The sequence below is a fragment of the Cololabis saira genome, chromosome 16 (genome assembly GCF_033807715.1).
Source record: "Cololabis saira isolate AMF1-May2022 chromosome 16, fColSai1.1, whole genome shotgun sequence".
Lineage (NCBI taxonomy): Eukaryota > Metazoa > Chordata > Actinopteri > Beloniformes > Belonidae > Cololabis > Cololabis saira.
The window spans coordinates 24,206,865-24,226,113 of record NC_084602.1 but is presented as its reverse complement, the minus strand read 5'-3'; the positions used below and the strand labels follow the sequence as shown (position 1 = coordinate 24,226,113).

The 19,249-nt window shown below is 40.8% G+C and overlaps 1 protein-coding gene across 1 annotated transcript; it reads left to right on the top strand.

Annotated features, from left to right (window-relative positions):
* The first annotated feature begins 1,089 nt into the window (after positions 1–1,089).
* Positions 1,090–16,036, top strand: tgfb3 (transforming growth factor, beta 3). Its single transcript, XM_061742876.1, has 7 exons — positions 1,090–1,831; positions 9,004–9,164; positions 11,044–11,173; positions 11,325–11,432; positions 14,506–14,644; positions 15,219–15,372; positions 15,466–16,036. The coding sequence occupies exons 1-7, from the start codon at positions 1,486–1,488 to the stop codon at positions 15,622–15,624; spliced, it is 1,197 nt and encodes a 398-aa protein (XP_061598860.1). The 5' UTR covers positions 1,090–1,485; the 3' UTR covers positions 15,625–16,036.
* Positions 16,037–19,249: the final 3,213 nt, after the last annotated feature.

The following is a 19,249-nucleotide window of genomic DNA, read 5'->3' as shown; positions in this document are numbered from 1 at the left end:
AATCTTGTTCCATTGGCAGATTTTTCTACTTATTTTAAATGAAAATCTACTTGAAACAGGTGAAAATTGTTGTTTTTTCCAGTGATGAGTCTTGTTTTAAGTGTAATGAGATTTTTTTTAACTAAAAATGAGACATTTTAACTAGAAATAAGACAGATATTCTTGTTAAGATTTTGGGTTTTTGCAGTGTATTATGTCAGATGTGCTGTATTATTGCCACCTTCCACCTAATACCATTGTTTTGTATTGCTTTAAGAAAGGTCTTCTGCCTGTTTGCAAGATAGAGATGGAAATGTCAAAATGCTGTATTAAAGGAAGGCTAAAACCTTTATTCCTTGTCCCCCACTGGATTTATTCTCTAAAATTTTACTGTTTATTGTCCCCCCCCAACTATGAAACAGGATTTTCGCCCCTGTGTAGAAATAACAATGTCACAGATATGCCATTTCTACGTGAAACGCCTTTCTTTTTTTTTTAAGCCCCATATCAGACTTGCAGTTCTATTTTTATCCACCAGATGTCAGTGTTGCATAGTTTTTCATACTCAGGGAAGCGCGACACAGCAGCAGTCTGCAGCGGTGAGAGCGGCTATTCCGCGTTAAATCGACGCAGAGCGTACGCCGTATGGTACGGCGTACGCTCTGCTTCGGTGTAACGCGGGACCATAAATCAGCCTTGAGCTGGGAGCTCCACTGTGCACCGGGAACCCTACTCTCTAACTGTGACCCTCTATCTGATATCTTCAATCTAGAATATTTTTTTAATGTTATCTATGTCTTTCAAAATCTTGAACACGATTAAGGTGTACTCAGTTACCTCACTGTCAATTAGTCTATTAAAATACATTAATGGTGCGGGCGAAAAACAAAAATATTAAATGGGCAAAATCAGTACAGCCAGGGAATGTTCTTATGAAACCTTGTAAAACAGATTTGACAACGTAATCAATGGTCTTTTTCAACACATTTCACAATACGACAGTGCTCATTGTCCGACCACTGGTTATAAGCTGCTGCCCCTCCCTCAGAAACGTCACAACTTGTGAGTATAAATTGCAAGTGCGACTGGCGTACGAGAGAGTGCGCTTGAGGCTGGACTAAAGGGAGATAACAGAGCTTTACGGACTCCACAAGCGCAAGTGGATGGGACGATCCCAGTGGATTGGAGAAACTGAACCACGACGCCGAGATCGGCCCCACTTGAATTAAAAGCAAAAGGAAGACATGCTTGATTGAGGCAAGGGGTAATGAGGACTGTAATAAAGAGTTTTGATGGAGAATTAAGATTATTTCACAAAATGGCACGGATTTGCTCCCATCCAAGTGGGCATTTTGCAAAGATGACATAGCACTTAAGAAAATGGGATTCCTCCAAGAACAGAACTCACTCACGACCTGAATGAAAAGATAAAAAAAAAAAAAAGGATTCTAACCTATTCAGATCGGAAACCTATTCAAATCGGTTGTGAGTGAACGCAGTTTAAATATGAATCTGGGCAGAGCGCTTCTGTTTTTTCTTCTCTCAAATTTAGTGACAATGACTTTCTCGCTATCCACTTGCACCACTGTGGACATCGCAAACATCAGGAAAAAGAGACTGGAAGCGGTCCGGGGACAGATCTTAAGTAAACTCCGGATGACCAGCCCGCCTCAGACAACAGGTCCAAGCCAGGTACCGTATCAGGTCATGGCCCTTTATAACAGCACCAAGGAACTCATTAAGGAGCTGGGGAGAGAACGGCAGCAGAGTTGCGGGCAGGATAACGCAGAGACTGACTACTACGCCAAAGAGATTTACAAGTTGAACATGATAAATACTTCACCAGAAAACAGTGAGTTTTTCTTTTTAATAATTTTTTATTTTGATCATTTTGATATTTTATATTGTCTCAAAATAAAGAAACTCTCGTTGTTATAGTTATATAAATGGTGCAGGTACTGCCACCACTTGGCATGATATTTTATTTTGCATGTGCAACAAATCCTTTTCTTTTTTTTTCCCGAAAACTTACTTTTTAAAAAATGTGTATCTGGAATTAAAGTAAAACACATGTGTTTTGCTTTGCGCATATAATGATCGCCCATAATAGACAAAAACAAAGAAAAAATCAAAAGAGCCAAGTCCACCTGCCTTTTGTTTCACCCACGGGCGCACCAGTGAGCGGTGGTGCGTTGCTCAAAGGAGGAAGCAAAGCAAACTCTCTAATTGGAATGAGCACCATTCCACATACATACCTCACGCGAAAGCCATGGGAACTCCAGTCTGACACATTCCTCAGAGAAAAAAAATTCTCAGGCTGTTAAGTGTAGTAGCTTTTATTGCCAACTCTAGTACCTCATTTCCATTTTTCTAGATGGAAGGCCAATATTTTTTCTTCATCCACTGTTATTCACCTCTGTTCCCTCTACCATTTCTCTGGAGGGGCTCCTTATTATGATCTAATTCCCTTGTTCATTTATATTGGTATTTCCTGTATAAAATGTGGCCCATTGATCGCTCCATAAATCAGAAGCAGAAGCTCACTGAGCTTCAGATTCCCTATAAAGGGAGGTCATTTTCTAGTGGAGCAGTTGGATTTGTGCCTATTCCCGGTCAGAGGTCGGTGAGTGTGTGCCGTTACCATTTTGAAATCAACAGGTGTTTATGTTGTGCAGTGACACTGAGCAGAGCCTCAGCATACAGTAATCCCTGAATCAAATCCATTTCACGGGTCCCACAAAGTGCTTCTGACATTCAAAATACACAGCTCCGGGTTTATCCGCTGGTCAGAGGTAGCCAAAGCTCCCAAAACAAACAGAGGTCTAAGGAGTGGGATCAGTGATGGCCAGGTGCCCAGGACACATCATTCTGTAGGCCATACTAAAGGTGATAATAGAAGACATGAGCCTGACTTACTGCTGGCTGCCCAGCAGCTTATAATCAAGGAAGTTATTACTCAGATTAACAGATGGGGCCAAAAATACACTAATTAAAAAGGTTTCCCTCCCTTTCCATTATGCAGTTCTAAAGAGAAATGGGCATGTTACAGTATGTAGGAACATAATGTCTCTCACCTTGATAATTTAGCAGCAAACTTCATTTTCATTCTTGCTGGATATAATGGCTTTTGCATGCACTGCTTTTGGAAGGTGGGAGTGTTTGGGAATGTAGTCAAGTTTTGTTCCTTTTTCTTTTTTCAAAAACAGTTAAGAAGTTAAACAGAAACTTTTCTCTCATACTTTAATGCACCACTTGCTCCAGACTACTTTGCAAGACATTACTACAAATGGAAATCAATGCCTTTGCCATCTATGAGTAGACGAGGCAGAATTCAGACATGGCAGCAGTTTAGGGCTGCTGTCAAAAGACCAGTATGTACAGTATATTGTTGAAGGAGTAAGACACCCATATTTGAGCTGGAGGGATGACGTGTTGCAGGATACAGACTTGACCATGGATCGCATATTGGATCATGCAGTTTCAGTGAAATTTCAAGCCAATCTTTGACTCAGTGCTGGGTCAGTAAAAAATGAGTACTAGCGCTGGGACAGCAGGGTATCTGATATATGAGATAGTAGAAAGATGATGTCATCTGAACAAACAGAACTAGGTTTTCAGCCTGCTCCCAGAGAAGCAGCATCTCTCCAAACAACTCCCACGCTTTCACCGTTTTTGCTTCCTCATGTTTAATCAAAGGGGAAAAGAGATTGTTTTTCCTCACAACAGAGGTCTGACACATTATCTCATCTGTAGCGGTCAATGTCCACAGTATGATAAATGGAGTAGAAGCATGGGGCTTTTTCATGATGAAAACTTATATTCTTGTATATTAGAACCTTAATGTCTCTGCAAGGGAAAAAACCCAAACCTTTTCACTGGAATATAAACAAACAAATTTCAATTCCAGATGCTGGAATTTAAGCGGATAAAAGAGCTCAAGCTAGAACTCTAATTCATCTCCAAAGAAATTGTTGCTATGCTTTATGAGATCTAGAAACCACAGCAGCTGGCTAGCACCTGCCGACTTATGCTTTCTATTTCCTTTGTTTACCTCCTCAAAGCTCTGGAGAGACTGACATCATCAAGTATCCTCTGGGCAAAAGGGCAAAGAGAGGTGATTCCTGGGAACGTTTATCAGGGAGCTTCTGTGTCATGAGAAGATGCAGCTGAGCTTGTGTCAGGAATTGAGGTGTGGCTCAGGGCATCAGGGTGTGGCAAATTAAGTTTTTTTTTTCTTTTAAAGCGGGATTCTGTGAAGTACTTATCAATAGTCAGTATCTTACCTGCAACCAACAGCGACCATGTCACCCTCAATTTGAACATTAAGGGAGGAATTTTGATGGGGACCAATGCTAACAGTTACGTAGAAGAGCAACTTTTCAACATCCAAATCAACTGAAACTTCATAAATGTAATGGTGATTCAAGCACACACTCTATTAGATATATTTATAGCGCATCACTTTGCCATCAGAAACCAATTTACATTGTCATAACCTTCTTCTGACTGCAGAATATCCCTGTTGCAACCAAGCGGCAAGCATCTAACTTCTGGGTCGCATCTCATGCGGAAAGTAAGATTCATTGCAGTTCCTCGAGTGGCCACTTACTGTACTAGCCTGATAGATCAGACCTACATCTAGAAAGATGTAGGGTCTGAAATGGATCCATAGGGCCTCCGCATCCAAAGGGCGGCACCACTGGTTGCCTATCAAACTGCCTTGGTTAGTCGTTGGTTAGTTCTATGTTCAATCACAGGAACAACAAGGTGACATATTTAGAGCAATGAAAACGGGTCAATGGTAGGGCGTACTGTGTGGAAGAGTAAATTAAACTTTGGCTGCAGCCTGTCAGCAAAACAGCAAACACATCTTCCTTGGAAAGGAATGATTTTGGTGCCGTCTTCTGTTCAATTTTCGGGATTTTCAGAAGAAGTCGGAATTTTTGATTGTCAGTGCCAAAGCAGATTAAAACTACCTATAATCCTCATATGCAGTCATCTACACCGGATTATGTCGTCGCTCTGTCATCATCGTGTTACGCCTGCCCAGTGACTCTCTCTACAAGGCTAGATTGATTTGATCTGCTCCCCAAGACTTTTGGGCATATTTAATGAGCTCCAAGAGTTAGTAAGCAGATGTACCAGCAAAGCAAATTTAAATTTTGCTAATGGTACATGCAGATTTATAGGCTACATGTTTACACCCTGGTTCTAAAACAAAACATTTTGGTCTCAATCACGACTCTGAGGGGGGTTAATTTTTTGTACCACATGAAGAGAGTTTATGTAAAGCAAAACATTTATTTCTAACATGATTGATTGACAGTCAACTCAGCCAATAGCTTGCCATTATCAATTGTTCATTGGTTATCATCATGGTACCAAGCTTACCAAAGCAATCAGTGGTTTGTACTAACCCAGCGTCAGCTATATGCAACAGTAATTGTTGTTTTCACTGCCGAGAACTTGTGAAAAGGAATATTCCACTATAAATGTCTGTTGGCAGCTCTGGAGATATTTCGCAGGGATCGACTAAAGGAGTTGATAGCTACAGATCATTTTGCTTGACATGTATTGAGTGTGTTTCTGTCAGCTTCCCGGCAACATGGCTGCATGCAGTAGGATGGAAAAGAGGGTTCAAAACTGCTCTCCAGAAAGCAATGGGTCACATGACTTAATGGTCCGTCCTTTGTATTAACCGTTCATGGTTGCAACTGTGACCATGTTAAGTAGACGCAACTCATGTAAATTGTGAAAAAGTCACACAGTGTAAAGATCCATGTTATGGTGTAGGGGGGTTGGGTTAGGGATTCTATGTGAGTTGGAACTCATCATTTTCCTCCCATCATCCACTACCTTATGGGAACAATGTAGAAAGAAAACAAAACGCTCTTAGGAGAGTTCATGATCGGTTGTTTTTTCTTTGGTAGCACTGCAGGAAGGGGGAAAGAAAAGCCAATTCTCTGTGTTTTGTTGATGTTATGTTTCAAATATCAACAGAAGTATAGTCATTTAGAAATCCCTACCCTGCTTTTGAAGCCACATTATGTAGTAGTACCACTTCTGACCATGTGGGGGCATGTAGGCCCGGTGGGTTCTGAAGAGCAGTTTTGAAGTCTCTTCTTCTTTGTAAAGGGCACAGCCTATGGTTATATGCCCACAGTATGCCAATAGAAGTTAGCTTTAGCTACCAGATCCTTCAGTGGATAGCTGCCAGCAGACATTTACAGCAGAATATAATGTTTAACATGTTCTCGACGGTTTGATAAAAAAATTCAGTTGCGTTTAAATGATGCTGGGTTTGTACTAGGAATGGGCGATATTTTACCGTTCACGATATACCGTCAAAAAAATTCCCCACGGTAAGAATTTGTCATCTCGTGGTAAAAACGATAAATTCCCGTTGACATTTTTGTGTAAAGCTGATTTATGGTTCTGCCTTAAATCAACGCACAACGTACGGGAAAGAAAGAAAGAATGAAAGAAAGAAATGAGCCAAAAAAGAAAGAAAGGGATTCCTGTTGAAGAGGTTTTTGTGTAACAAACACGGCAGATCAGAGTCATTACATTTTTTCAGTACAGGTGGACTCATTTAATTGGTTTTTATCAATTCAATTTAATTAGTGTAGTTTAGTAGCATTTAGTATTCTCTTAGAGGAGTGTTTTGGGGTTTCCAAAGACTGAATGTGGAGATAGATTTATAGTTACAAAGGTAGAGTTGAATTGGTATTTTTTTTATCGTTATCGGGATAAATGCCAGAAATTATCGTGATAAATTTTTTAGTCCATACTGCCCATCCCTAGTTTGTACAAATGACTGGTGCTGCACTAAGTATGGTAGCATGATGATTATAGATGAGGAAGTTATGAATAGCCACTGGCTGAACCAACTGTCAATCAATCATACTAGAAATATATGTATTGCTTTATATAAGATCTGGTGTGGTACAAAATGTTTTACCTCACTCAATGTTATCATGGGTGTATAATCAAATAAAATGTTTTTTTGAACCAGGTGGTAAATATGTTTATTTGTTCATTAAACTGGGTCATTTTAACATGGGAGTCAATGGAGATTGACTCACTTTTGCAGCCGACATCTAGTGGTCAATCGAGGAACTGCAACAAATCCTTGTTTCGCATTAGCCTCAACCCAGAGGTTTGTTATGGTTGGCGCTTGGTGGAGACAGTGGACCACATCTTGTATAAAAGGTGCACTTCATTGTGTCTTGCACCAGTTGCTGACATGTGACCTTTCTTGAGATATGGAGCCCCATGCGGTCAGAAGTGGTATTGCTACATGCAATTACAGCAGAACTGTTTAAATGTCTGTTCATAGGCAACTCGTCTGTTCACCTTTATTCTTTGAAGTCTATACAGTATCTGTTTTAGTGAACTGAGAGACCATGCCAAAAAAGAAATCAAGTTGTCACTTTTCTGATGCGCAGGCTTTTATATCCGACTTCAAATGCACATTTGAGATGGTGTCAGTGATTTGAGATAGTGTTAGTGATCTGAGATGGTGTTAGGGATTCTAAATAAAGAGGTCCGCTAGTTATAATTTGCTACAAGAGCAGTTACTCAGCTGAATCTTAAGGTATAACAGTAGGCTTAATTTCTTTTCCCCAGGTAAAGAGTAGAAATTAGACCCAGAAGAAATATATTAACATAAAACTGTACAGCTTCAAACAGTTTCCAGGCTCAGTTTGTGTCAGCATCCTGATGTCCAGTCTGAAGAACTATAATCTAGAAATGGAAAGGGTCTTAAAAAAATAGTGAATATATCTCAGTTTAATTATACAAGTATCCCCTCCACTCACCAACATGGAACAAATTACCTTTCAGACCTTTGGCAAAAATAAGTCGTAATGTGAAATCCACCTAAAACCATTGCAGTGGGAAAAATTAGGTCATCCAAAAGGAAACCATAGACTTGATTAGAATTTCAAATCTCCCCTCGAAGTGGGGCTTTCCACCTTCTGGGGGCGAGGCAGGGGAGGAGGAAGGGGGGATATTGAGCAGTGATTGAGGGGAGGAAAGGCTACTGAGGTTTCCTCTAAATATATTGTGTGGAAACGCTGGACAGATCTCTGTCTGATGATACACTGAAAAGGTCACCTATAAATAGGGAAAGTTTAAAAAAACCTGCGTGGAATCCCAGATAATGACTGGAAGGACACTGAAACAGAATTATGGGTCAAATAAAGTACAGATACTTGGAGATGTGCAAGTTTGCATGACACAGAAACAACTTCTGAGTTTCCATTTGTCCCAAAAGTGCTGGAGGTGCAAATCAGCTAAAGGTGCTATGCGCCTTTCAACCACCAGCAAATCTGAGACTTAGTAATAAAGCTTAAGCTCAAGGTAATAAATTAGCCTAGGCTTGGCTGTACATGACTGTTTCCACTTGGCTCATAAAAAGTTTGCTATGTGCTTGTTTTGCTCAACGCCGCATGTGCTTTGCCTGTTAAAATAATAGACTCCTCCGTGGTATAATGGCATAAAGAAGGGGAACGCTTCAGTGTAACCAGATCTCCGCAGATAGAATCACTTCTTCACTTCACTCCCGACATTCAGTGGCATTGCTATCAAGCTGAATTCTCCATCCTAGGTTGTTGCTCCAGTATTGTTCAGCTCCAGCATGTGAGGCCACATGTTTCTGGCCAAACCTCTGAGTTCCAGGGAATATTTGGCTTCTGTCTGAGCCCTGGGAGCACCTGTTGGGCTTATGTGCTGGAGGGAGGAGGAGCATGCTGCTGTCCCACTGTAGCTTGTTCCACCACCACACGAGGCATAAGCAGATAGTTTGTAGGAATTACAACTAGTTAAAAAGACAGGACTTTGGTTTTTATCTGCAAACTATTTAAACATGTGGAAAATTGGCTTTGATGATATGTTCGTAATGAGGTAACAAACAACAGCTGAAGTAGATCAAAGATTTAGGGGTTACAGTCAGTTCTTCTTTAAAAGAGAAATCTTATACTTGAAAACAATGTGAGTTTTCCTTTTTCTCTTCACCTGCAGATGACCTCTACTGCTCGAAGAGTATCACCTCCACGATATTCCGCTTCGACGTGTCAATCATGGAGAAGAACGCCACCAACTTGTTCCGGGCTGAGTTTCGAGCGCGGCGGATCCCCAACAGCAACGCCAAGAAAAACGAGCAGAGAATTGAGCTCTACCAGGTGTGTGAACTGACCGTTCATTTCCACTGTTAGCAGAGCGCGGGTGGGGGGAGGGCGGGGGGGACAGGCTTATGTGCTCGATTTCTCTCCGAAGGCCTGCATAGGTCAGTGAGAAAGATGAAAACATTTATATTAGGGTGTCCAACTCCCCTCTCTTCTCTTTTCATGTGCTAATCATTATTCCATGTGCTTATACTCCAATGGATTCTACATCAGGACAACTTTAAGAGCTTGTGCAGCCATTTTTAAGAAACACCACATTGCCAGTCTGCAGTTTCTTCTTTCTCAGCTGTTAGTCTCAAAGCAGTTGACCATACTGCTTTAGTTCAAAAGAGTTTTTTAATATCTGCCTATGCTTATGTATGTTTATTATAAGCAGTGGTGGACAGTAACGGAGTAAATTTACTTGAGTACTGTACTTAAGTACATATCCAGAGGATTTGTACTTTACTTGAGTATTAGATTTCTTTGGTACTTATTACTCTTACTTGAATACATTTCCAAGACAAATATTTTTACTTTTACTCGAGTAGATTTCTAAGAAGGCTGAAAAGTACTTGTTACTTTCAGGTCTGCTCTTTTTTCTTCTTCCCTAAAATCCTATTGGACACAAGCTGTTTTTGTCAAAGGAGGAGACCTATCACAGTGCACGCTCTCCACTGGGATGTACGTAAAGCGGAAATACGTCAAGCCTCCTCAAAACGATACCGCCAAAGTAGCCTGCAACAATTAATTTAGAAAAAATATAGTAATTTACTGATGTGGAAAATAAGAAATTTACTCTTACTCTTACTCTTACTTTTACTTAAAGTAAATTTAAAAGCATTTACTTTTGGATACTTAAGTACCTTTAAAAGCAAGTACTTTTCTACTCTTACTCGAGTAATATTTTGACTGAGCTACTTTTACTTGTAACGGAGTAAATTTTGACCAGTAGTATTTGTACTCTTACTCAAGTACTGGGGTCGAGTACTCTGTCCACCTCTGATTATAAGGTATATATCTGGTTGATGTCTGTGTAAGGGGTGGCAAGAAGAGCTTTTTTTTTTGCTGCTTCTCTATTAATCTCCTGTGAGAGGCTCAGAGTGATGATCAGGTTCCAACATTTCCTGCCAGTGAGACAAGTGTCTCCGGACTGCATACCACCTCTGAGGCAAAGCTCTGGCCAGCACTGAATACAGACTGTCAGGCCTTCAAAAGATTGTTTCCAGGGGCCTAGGAGGAGATAGAGGCAGGGTCGCCCACTGGTGGGAGTAAATGGAGCCGTTCACTCGCCCCCAGACTTTTCAGGCTGGAGCTGATTGGCAGGCGGCTGATGCTGGCAGTCCTGTGGCCCCTCGTTCCCACAGGAAGACAGATTAGATGCCGACAATGTTCAGGAACATGGTTATCCGTAGCACTGCTGTGAGGCCCAAGGCTCATACCCACTACCCAAACACACATTTCTCACTACAGATAAACACCTTTGCCCAGAGAGGTGCTGGTTCAGATATGACTGTCTGATATCCACCTCTGTATTTTCCTCCCATCATTAGCTTTGAATATTTGTGGTCTTCACATGAATGCTGTGCGAATTTTTTCTTTTCTCTTTTTTTTTTTTATACTGAAACAATATGGAGTCTGAGAGGATTAAGTCAAAGTTTGAATGGCTGATGTGAAGTACAGCAAGTTTCTCATTGGCAAGAGGGTAACACACAGGCATTAACTTGCAAAATGGGATATCAACATAGGGAGTCACTTTTTCCATGAAGAGTAGACATTTGGCCCAAGGCATCCTGGAGAGTCTGGCTCAAAGAGACAGCCTTGGTTCAGCGTGTATGTGTGTGTGAGTGTAAAAAATAAAGTTTATGCAGCTGGGTCACATTTTCTTTCCTCACAGATCCTCCCGAAAGACGACCTTAAAGCCAAACAGCGTTACATTGGGGGCAAGAATGTCTTGACCAAGGGGACACATGAGTGGATCTCCTTTGATGTGACAGAGACAGTGAGGGAGTGGCTGATGTACCGACGTGAGTGGGACACCTCAGATTTTCCTCGTTTCACACATTATTACATATCCTGCCAGAAAAGAACTGCTTCATTTAGTAATGAGGGTTAATGGTCTCAGGGAAAAATGTCATCCCCTTCTGTCCTCACTTTCTGCTCATGATCTCTCCTCAGAGACGAATCTTGGCCTGGAGATCAGCGTGCACTGTCCCTGTCACACTCTGAGGCCCAATGGTGATATAATTGAGAATGCCAACAAGGTGCTGGAGGTCAAGTTCGAAGGTATGACAAAATTTGATACTTCAGTCCTGTGATTGATGTAAGTGGTTTGGCTTTTTGTCAAGATGTTTTGGTATTTTCCTGAAAAAGACATATAAGTCTGTTTTGTTTTGGGGGTTTTTTCAGTCTAGTTAAAAACATGGTTTTAAGGTGATTCTCAAGTAATCACTCAAGTAGATTCAACCTAACTATTACATGCAAAATTCAGTTTAATGCATGCATTTATAATGTCAGAAATAGTTTATCAGCTACTTTGCTAGCTCATTTTATTTTAGTTTGTACTACAACAGGTTCACATGCTTTAATTTTCAAATAAGATTACTTTCATATAAAATCTGCGTCCTTTTCTGTCTGATATATTTTATTGAAGCAACTGTCTTGTGTTGAGATCTGACACTATCCCCTGTTTTTCTTAATATTTAGGGTAATTTAAAACTCAAATTATTGTAATTCAAGTGTCCAAATGTTTTTCTTGTCTATAATAACACAATCTGTCTATACTAATAACTTGAGTTACTGAGTACTGAGTTACTCTGTACTGCATCTACACGTACAATAACACATTACACATTTTGGCTGATATAACTTGACAATTGTGTGACAGGTAATTTAATCCCTTTAATGCCTGACATATGAAATAATACATATATACACATAAATAATTCGAGGCGTATGTTATATATTGAAATGAAAAACACTCCTAATTGTGTCTTTAACAGAATCTATATAATATTTTTTTTTGTATGATTCTGAATATATTTGGTTTGTTTGTTTTATTATGGGGTGGTGCAAATGTCTCACAAAATCCATGTATAAAATATGATCCATCTGGCATTATAGGGTTAAGTCACACTGTCAATTACATCCTTTTGCAATGCTAGTTTTCTATGTGCAAATGGCTTCATGCTAGATAAAGAGCTCACTATCAAAGACAGCCGTATTAATTCAACTGTGTGGAGATGCTTTGGACACTGGAAACATTGTCCTGACTGCAGCACTGCAGATTCATTATAAATATGTAGGAAGGAAGAGGCATACCTGCGTTAGTCATTATTAATACACTATTATGAAAGGAAAAAACTCATTGAACATGTGAACATCATGAAACCGTCAGTCAAAATTAAAGAAAATTTCAGAGTTAAAACAACACTCGATTGAAGTCTCATCTTTTTTGTCAACTGACAGTAGTTTGAGTTACATCAATGGTGAACTTGTACAAACTTATAAATAGGTGGCAGTGATACCTTGTTGTATGAACGCAGCTCCACTGCCCCCTTTGCTAACATGAACTGCCTTTTTTCTGCAAAGAGGACTTAAGTGTTTAGTAGTCACCAGTGATTCGCTGGGAGCAGCTAGGATGAGAGTTTGGTTACCTCCCTCCCTTCTCTCAACTCATTAAAGGTCTTTAAAAGCTCCCGGCACTCCAAGAGACCTTGGTCTCCTGAGCAGAAAGAGTCTGCTCTGCCCTCTTTTGTCGAGAGCATCTCTGTTATCAGACCAGTCCAGTTTATTGTTTAGGTGGTATTTGTAAGAGTCCACTCTTTCAATGTCCTTCCCCTGAATGTTCACCGTTGTAGTGAGTGCCTGTGGAAATCCACCACCACTCATTTTTTTGTTACAGTCATACCGAACTAGCTATGGGAAGTCTGTAAATATATTTTGTGATGCTGGAGATATGCAGAAGGGAATAACCATCTAGACTCTGATTAAATGTGTTGAGTACAACAGGTTAAGCTTCTTCTGCAAGACAGAAAAACTCCCTTCGGTGTGGACTTGGTGCTTTGACTTTGCCGACATTTTTCATGCACTAGAAAGCTACACACCGTCAGGATGAAAGACATCCCAAAAAGCACAAGATTATTCCTCTATGAAAACATCTCACTCACACCCTCATTTGTTGTGCGTTGAGCGCAGACTCTATTGTTTTTAGGTTTCTGAGATTGTTTTGTATCGTCCCGTTTCCGTGAGCAGACTGTGTTTGGTCAGGGTTTGTCTCTGCTTTTGATCTCTTGGTCTCAGTGCAAAGAAATGTCCTGCCAGTTTCTATTCACAGTCAAGAATCAAATAACGATTTGGTTTGTTTGACTTGTGTTCGATTTGTCTAATGTTCAAGATAGCCATCTCTGCATTGTTGAAAAATTTGGTTTATTCTGATTAGAGCTATTGGGGCTCTGCTAGTTTTTCAGATGATTTGCATTAGTGAGACTCGATAATGGTTGATACAAGAAACCTGTTTTGGATCCCGTTCCCCCACTTTGTAATGCCTGTGTAGGAGTTTCCAGTATAAGTTATTACACTTTTTCCAAATGTAAATTTTGATTGTTTTTAATAGCATATGTATAATGTCAAATAGTTTTACAAGTATTAGCGCATGGTCTAGAGTCTAGACGATGCCTCATGGATGATACCATGTTCATATCACTATTTTTCAATTTGTTTCATCATTAGTGGTATTTCCTTTATTTAAAAACTCCAAGGACATGATTTTTCAACCTTGTTCCGGGTGTGTTGTGCATCAAAGTCTCTTAGGGTCTAGTACAAATGAAATAATGCTTAACTGGTCATGAAAAGTTACTTTCTGTCTAGTCATCAACGTGCTGTTCAAAGAACGATACTCACCAAGGTGCTTTTGTGAAGGTGGTGGGTTTCCTTTCTGAGAGGAAGAGACACAGAGCATGGGAATACAATTGATCTGGTATCTCACTTAGCACTGGGGCCCCCGGGCCCTCGGTCCTGGGAACACTCCTGCCTGGCCTGGCCGCAAGGAATGTGCTGTGACAGCGCTCAGACGTTTGGCCCCAAATTAAAGAGGCCTATACACATCCACCAGCATCTCCCCTGAGATATCAACTGCTTTAGCTATCAGGGATAGATTGGATGAGCAGACACAGGCCCAGGGGGGAGAACAGAGGAAAAGAGGAAGTTAGAGGGAACAGTGTTAAATATGGAAAGGGATGAAAAGTAAGCCAGAAATGAGTGAAGTTGTGCCTGCAGATTATCCTTATGTGAAAGTTACGATTGACAGCTCTTGAAGCCAAGTTATCCTTTTAAACAATTTCATGACTTCTTCCCGCAGGTGTGGACTATGACGAGCGTGTGAAAAAGCATAAAGAGTACCCTCACCTCCTCCTCATGATGCTACCTCCCCACCGGATGGATGTCCACTCCTTTTCCCGCAGACGCAAGCGGGACCTCGACACCAATTACTGCTTCAAGTAAGTCCCACTGTGTAATTCTCTTCTTAGACTATTGTTCATTGTTTTGAACTCTGTGAAATTATCTCTCTGATTCCATGCCAGCTTTAGAAATGCAAGGACTGGGCCAGCCTAAATTATATGATAAGGAAGACTTGCATACGTGGGGATATATAATAGCACAGAGGCAAGAGAAGCAAGAAGTTTAGATATCGGCTGTCACGTACAGAAAAGATGACAAGGATATCAAAGAAAAGCACACATTGGCACAGAAAACACAGTAGAAGCACGTTAATCACCCAACAAGCGTGACAGATCTATGAGGCGATGCAAGTCAGGATCTGTCAGTGCTAGAAAATGCTACCTCCTCTAGCACAGTGTCTCCTCAGCTCTCGATTTCCTCCGTTAAACTGACAGGCAGCACCAAAGACACCTGGGCTGATTCCAAACAGGGAAAATAAGGGCACACCTAAGACTGGAATTCCTGAACTTCTCAGTCATCTCTGAGGCCATAGAGGACATGTGCACAAGTCTCAGAACCGTGTGCTTTAAAGTTTTTAAAGGTTTAATCCTGTCTGACCTCTCTTTTCTGCAGCAATTATGAGGAGAATTGCTGCGTGCGAGAACTATATATTAATTTCCGGGAGGATTTGGGTTGGAGGTGGATCCATCAGCCAGAAGGATACCATGCTAACTTCTGCTCTGGTCCTTGTCCTTACCTTCGCAGCGCAGACACCACCCACAGCTCGGTGAGGCGATGTGTTGCAACGCTTTAAAATGCAGAATCTATTTGGGAAATGCATTGACTGATGTTCATCTCTTCCTGCATTTTTCTCCTGCAGCTGCTGAGCCTCTATAACACATTGAACCCCGAAGCGTCCGCCTCACCCTGCTGTGTTCCTCAGGACTTGGAGCCCCTCACCATCCTCTATTACGTGGGTCGCTCACCAAAGGTGGAACAGCTCTCAAACATGGTTGTTAGGTCCTGCAAGTGCAGCTAAACCTTTGGGTTACGGGCCCTGGTGAGAGACAATGGGATGAGACAGCTCGCAGCAGTACTTGAAGGCGAGTGAAGTTAAAGTGGACAGGGTACAATTTGGCTGCCAATGAGTATCTCCCTCCGCCCCATCCTTACCAAAGTTCTTTCAAGAAAGAAAGAAAGAAAGAAAGAAAAGAAAAAGCCCACTACTCTGTTCACAATCATTGGCAGCACTTCTCCAGCAACGCTCTCAAAGCCAGCAGACCTCTTGTTGACCCTCAGCATTGCCTTTTGACATCAGTATTTCTCATTTAATGTTTTTTTTTTGAATATTCCAGCATTTTGAAACGCTTGTACCTCACGTAACTATTGGTAACCGAAGCCTGTTTTTACTGAAAGAGGAACAGAGGAATAATTGTAAAAAAAAAGAAAAAGAAAGCAAAGCTCTCCGTACATCTTCCAGCAAAATGCAGCTGAATCAAGTGCCTCTCCACTGAAGGACTACAAAACTAATCAGTGAGCTCCAGCCTTCTCTTACTTTTTTTGTTTTTTTGGGAGAACAACGATTGCTATGACCGACGCATTCCCAAGGACGTAATATAATTGCAAGTGTGTCAAGATGAGTAGGATAAAAATGATTTGTTTATTGCGAGCAAGCATCTCTCTCAGCCCGGACACAGAGGACACGTTTAAATGTCTGAGCTGGAAGCTGTCGCTGTGCACGCCACAGCTCCTACACTGTTTGTTTAGGATTAAATGCTGTTGAATTAAAATGACGTTAGAAAAAAAAAAAAGAAAAGAAAACATGCTGGAATACAATCTTTATTTCAATGTAGTTTTTTCATGGTTATGTTTACCTCTGTAATGCAACAGATTGGTGATTCCAGGGATTGTTTCGTTTATAAGTGAAGCCCTTCTGTTGTATGAGATGTATGTCACTACGTGAACTCAACTAGATCACAAACTGTAAATGTTTTTATTACTCTTGGAAACACTTCTTTTTTTTAATTAAAAATGGACAGATGGATAGAGATTTTCAATTTGCATTACTGTTGGGTAAAAACATATTTTAATACAGCTTCTGGCCAAGAAAAAAAAAACACCTGGATATCGGTCCATCAGCTCTTGCAATGAATGCTTTCATTATGTAATGAAACACTTGGGTTTTGGCATCTAGCCTCCAATCTAGTCAATTCCCAATTAAAATGCATTTATAGAGATATTGGGGAGATGAACCTGGAGTCAGAGCGTACTTGGAACCTGAGGAGGAGATGGGTTTTTAACAGTGGCAGAGAGCTTGGCAGGTGAGAACCATCAGAAGCCATGTGAGAGAGAAGTAATTCTGGCTCCTTAATAAACTTATGAATGAGATGGAGTAATTGTAATAATCTACGCAAAGGGGTGAAAATGAACATAAGATGGTGCTTGAAATGCTTGTTTGAACTATCTCCCAGGGGTCATCTCATATATTTCTGCAAAAATATTGGTGGTAAGAGCCTCCAATTGGAAAAGTAGTGCAGTAATTAAAATGTTTTACCTAATAGCGAATTCTTTAACCCAAATTGATGACCTGGAAGGTCAATGTTGGCCCATCATTTTCCAGGAAAAAGCATTTGATGAGATGTAATCGAAGATAAACAGAAGAACGTACTGCAATGCTACGCCATAAGAGTATTTTTCTATTCTCAATGTAAAGGAGACTCAAGGTGTTGCAACTAAATAGCTCTACAATTACTTTTTTTGGAGGAAAAAAAAGGATTTAGTTTGTTAAGAAGCAAAAATATTGGGGTCTGAAGCAATGGAAGCAGGTCATGTGGTCTGATGTGCCCAAATTTAACCAATTTGACCCCAATGAAACAGGATTGGCACCTCAGGTGGAGGAAGTGATGCACCCATCATAGCCGGTGCCTACTGTGCAAGCCTGCTGGGGCTGCATTAGGATCCAGGGTTTCTTCAGCTAGTAAAGTTCATCAATGTTATGTGCCCAAGAGTGATGTCACCTAACTACCTGAATATCTCCAGGTTTTTCCATCACGTTTTTTTTTTCTTCCCTGATGCCACGGATATACTCCAAGATGAGAATGCCAGGATTCATCAGTCTCTGTTTGTATAAAAGAGGACTAAAAGAGTGTGAGATGTAGTTTTCACGCATGCACGAGCCCTGACCGATTCCAGACCTTAAACCCTCTGGGAGTCTTTGGGATGTGATGAAGAAGACTTAATGCAGCAGTCCAAAACTTCCATCATCAACAAAAGATCTTGGTGAAATATTAGTCATGCTTTGATCAATGGTGTTGTGACAAAGTATTTGTGTACGGTATGTCCTTTTGACCAGGCAGTATATTTTCGAGGTTTTCATTTCAGACTTGCTTGCTACAAATGATCTTCACGGTCCAGAAATATTTCAATGCACGTATACTTGCAACAATCACAAAATAAGGAAATTATGGCCTTTTAAAACAGGATGTGCTGTTTTAAAATCAATAAACTCCACAACGTGGAGTCTTACAAAAAGACCTCAGATATGTTTTATCTGTGCAAAATCAGCCCTCAAGTTATTAATCTGCTACTTTACAAGTAACCTTCATTACAAGTCTGTACATGGCTCTATTTCCTTTTTATGTTATACTTTGAGTGACAGAAATGGGTAAAAAGACCTTTTTGTTTTGAGATACCTCTTGAGCATTGCCCTTATAAACTGGAAGCAAGACCGTAACGTGTCATATTTAAGCTACTAGCAAAGGATGCCATACTTTAACTTACTTTTATGCAAATGTCATAGTGAGTTAGAAAATAGCAGCTACATGAATTCCACTCTGGCTGCTGCTGGAAACTATAGGAGCTTTTCAGCATGCTCACTATGTGCCACAGTAAGATGAGAAGCTGCCAGCGTGGCCTCAACAATACCCATCGCCATGGTGAGATGTATAGGTCACCATAAATCACACCCTTTTTTTTTTCCTTGAGGGGGTTGGGGGAGTGTTACCAGGGCAACTATATAGCCAGGGGTTAACATACCACAGCCTAAGTACCGAATTAAACACTGAATCCTGTAGTTAAATACCAACAGGGCTTGAAAACCCATCTGCTGAAGGCTATCTGTCAGTGAAATCTTCCTGTGGCATTAGTAGCATGGAGGGAATGAGGGCGGGCAACTGTTGGGAGGTAGACTGATTGTAGCCAAGGGCTATGAAGGGAAGTGAGGTTGGAGCTGCGCAACCAAATCCCAACCTGCGTCAAAGCTAGGCATTCCTGGCCTGGCAGACTACCTTCTCGCGTGTCTGTGGCTACATTGTAGAGAAATTAATAGGACTCTGCTCAGTGTTTGGCATAATTTTATCTGTTGTCCCTTCCCAGAATATACCTCTATGAGATGCAGTTACATTCAGAGACACCTGTCAGGCCTGCAGAGTGCCAGCACATGCCCCAGATCTGGGATCCTGGCCCTGCACCGGTCTCCTGCACACAGACAGACCTAGGAAACAACAGAGGAAAGAACATTTTCTTTTTTTTTGTAATTTACTTTTTATTCATTTTTCTTTTGAAACAAAACAACATACATGTGCCAACTGGGCACAACACATATAACATGGGGGAGATCTGGGTGTTAATAAGACATCAGAATCAGCATAAATACAGTATACACA

Excerpts from the sequence above, each read along its gene's own strand:
- tgfb3 (XM_061742876.1), top strand. The coding sequence starts at position 1,486 with ATGAATCTGGGCAGAGCGCTTCTGTTTTTTCTTCTCTCAAATTTAGTG. Across the intron at positions 11,433-14,505 it reads GCTGGAGGTCAAGTTCGAAG|GTGTGGACTATGACGAGCGT; the intron begins GTATGACAAAAT and ends TTCTTCCCGCAG. Across the intron at positions 15,373-15,465 it reads CAGACACCACCCACAGCTCG|CTGCTGAGCCTCTATAACAC; the intron begins GTGAGGCGATGT and ends TTTCTCCTGCAG.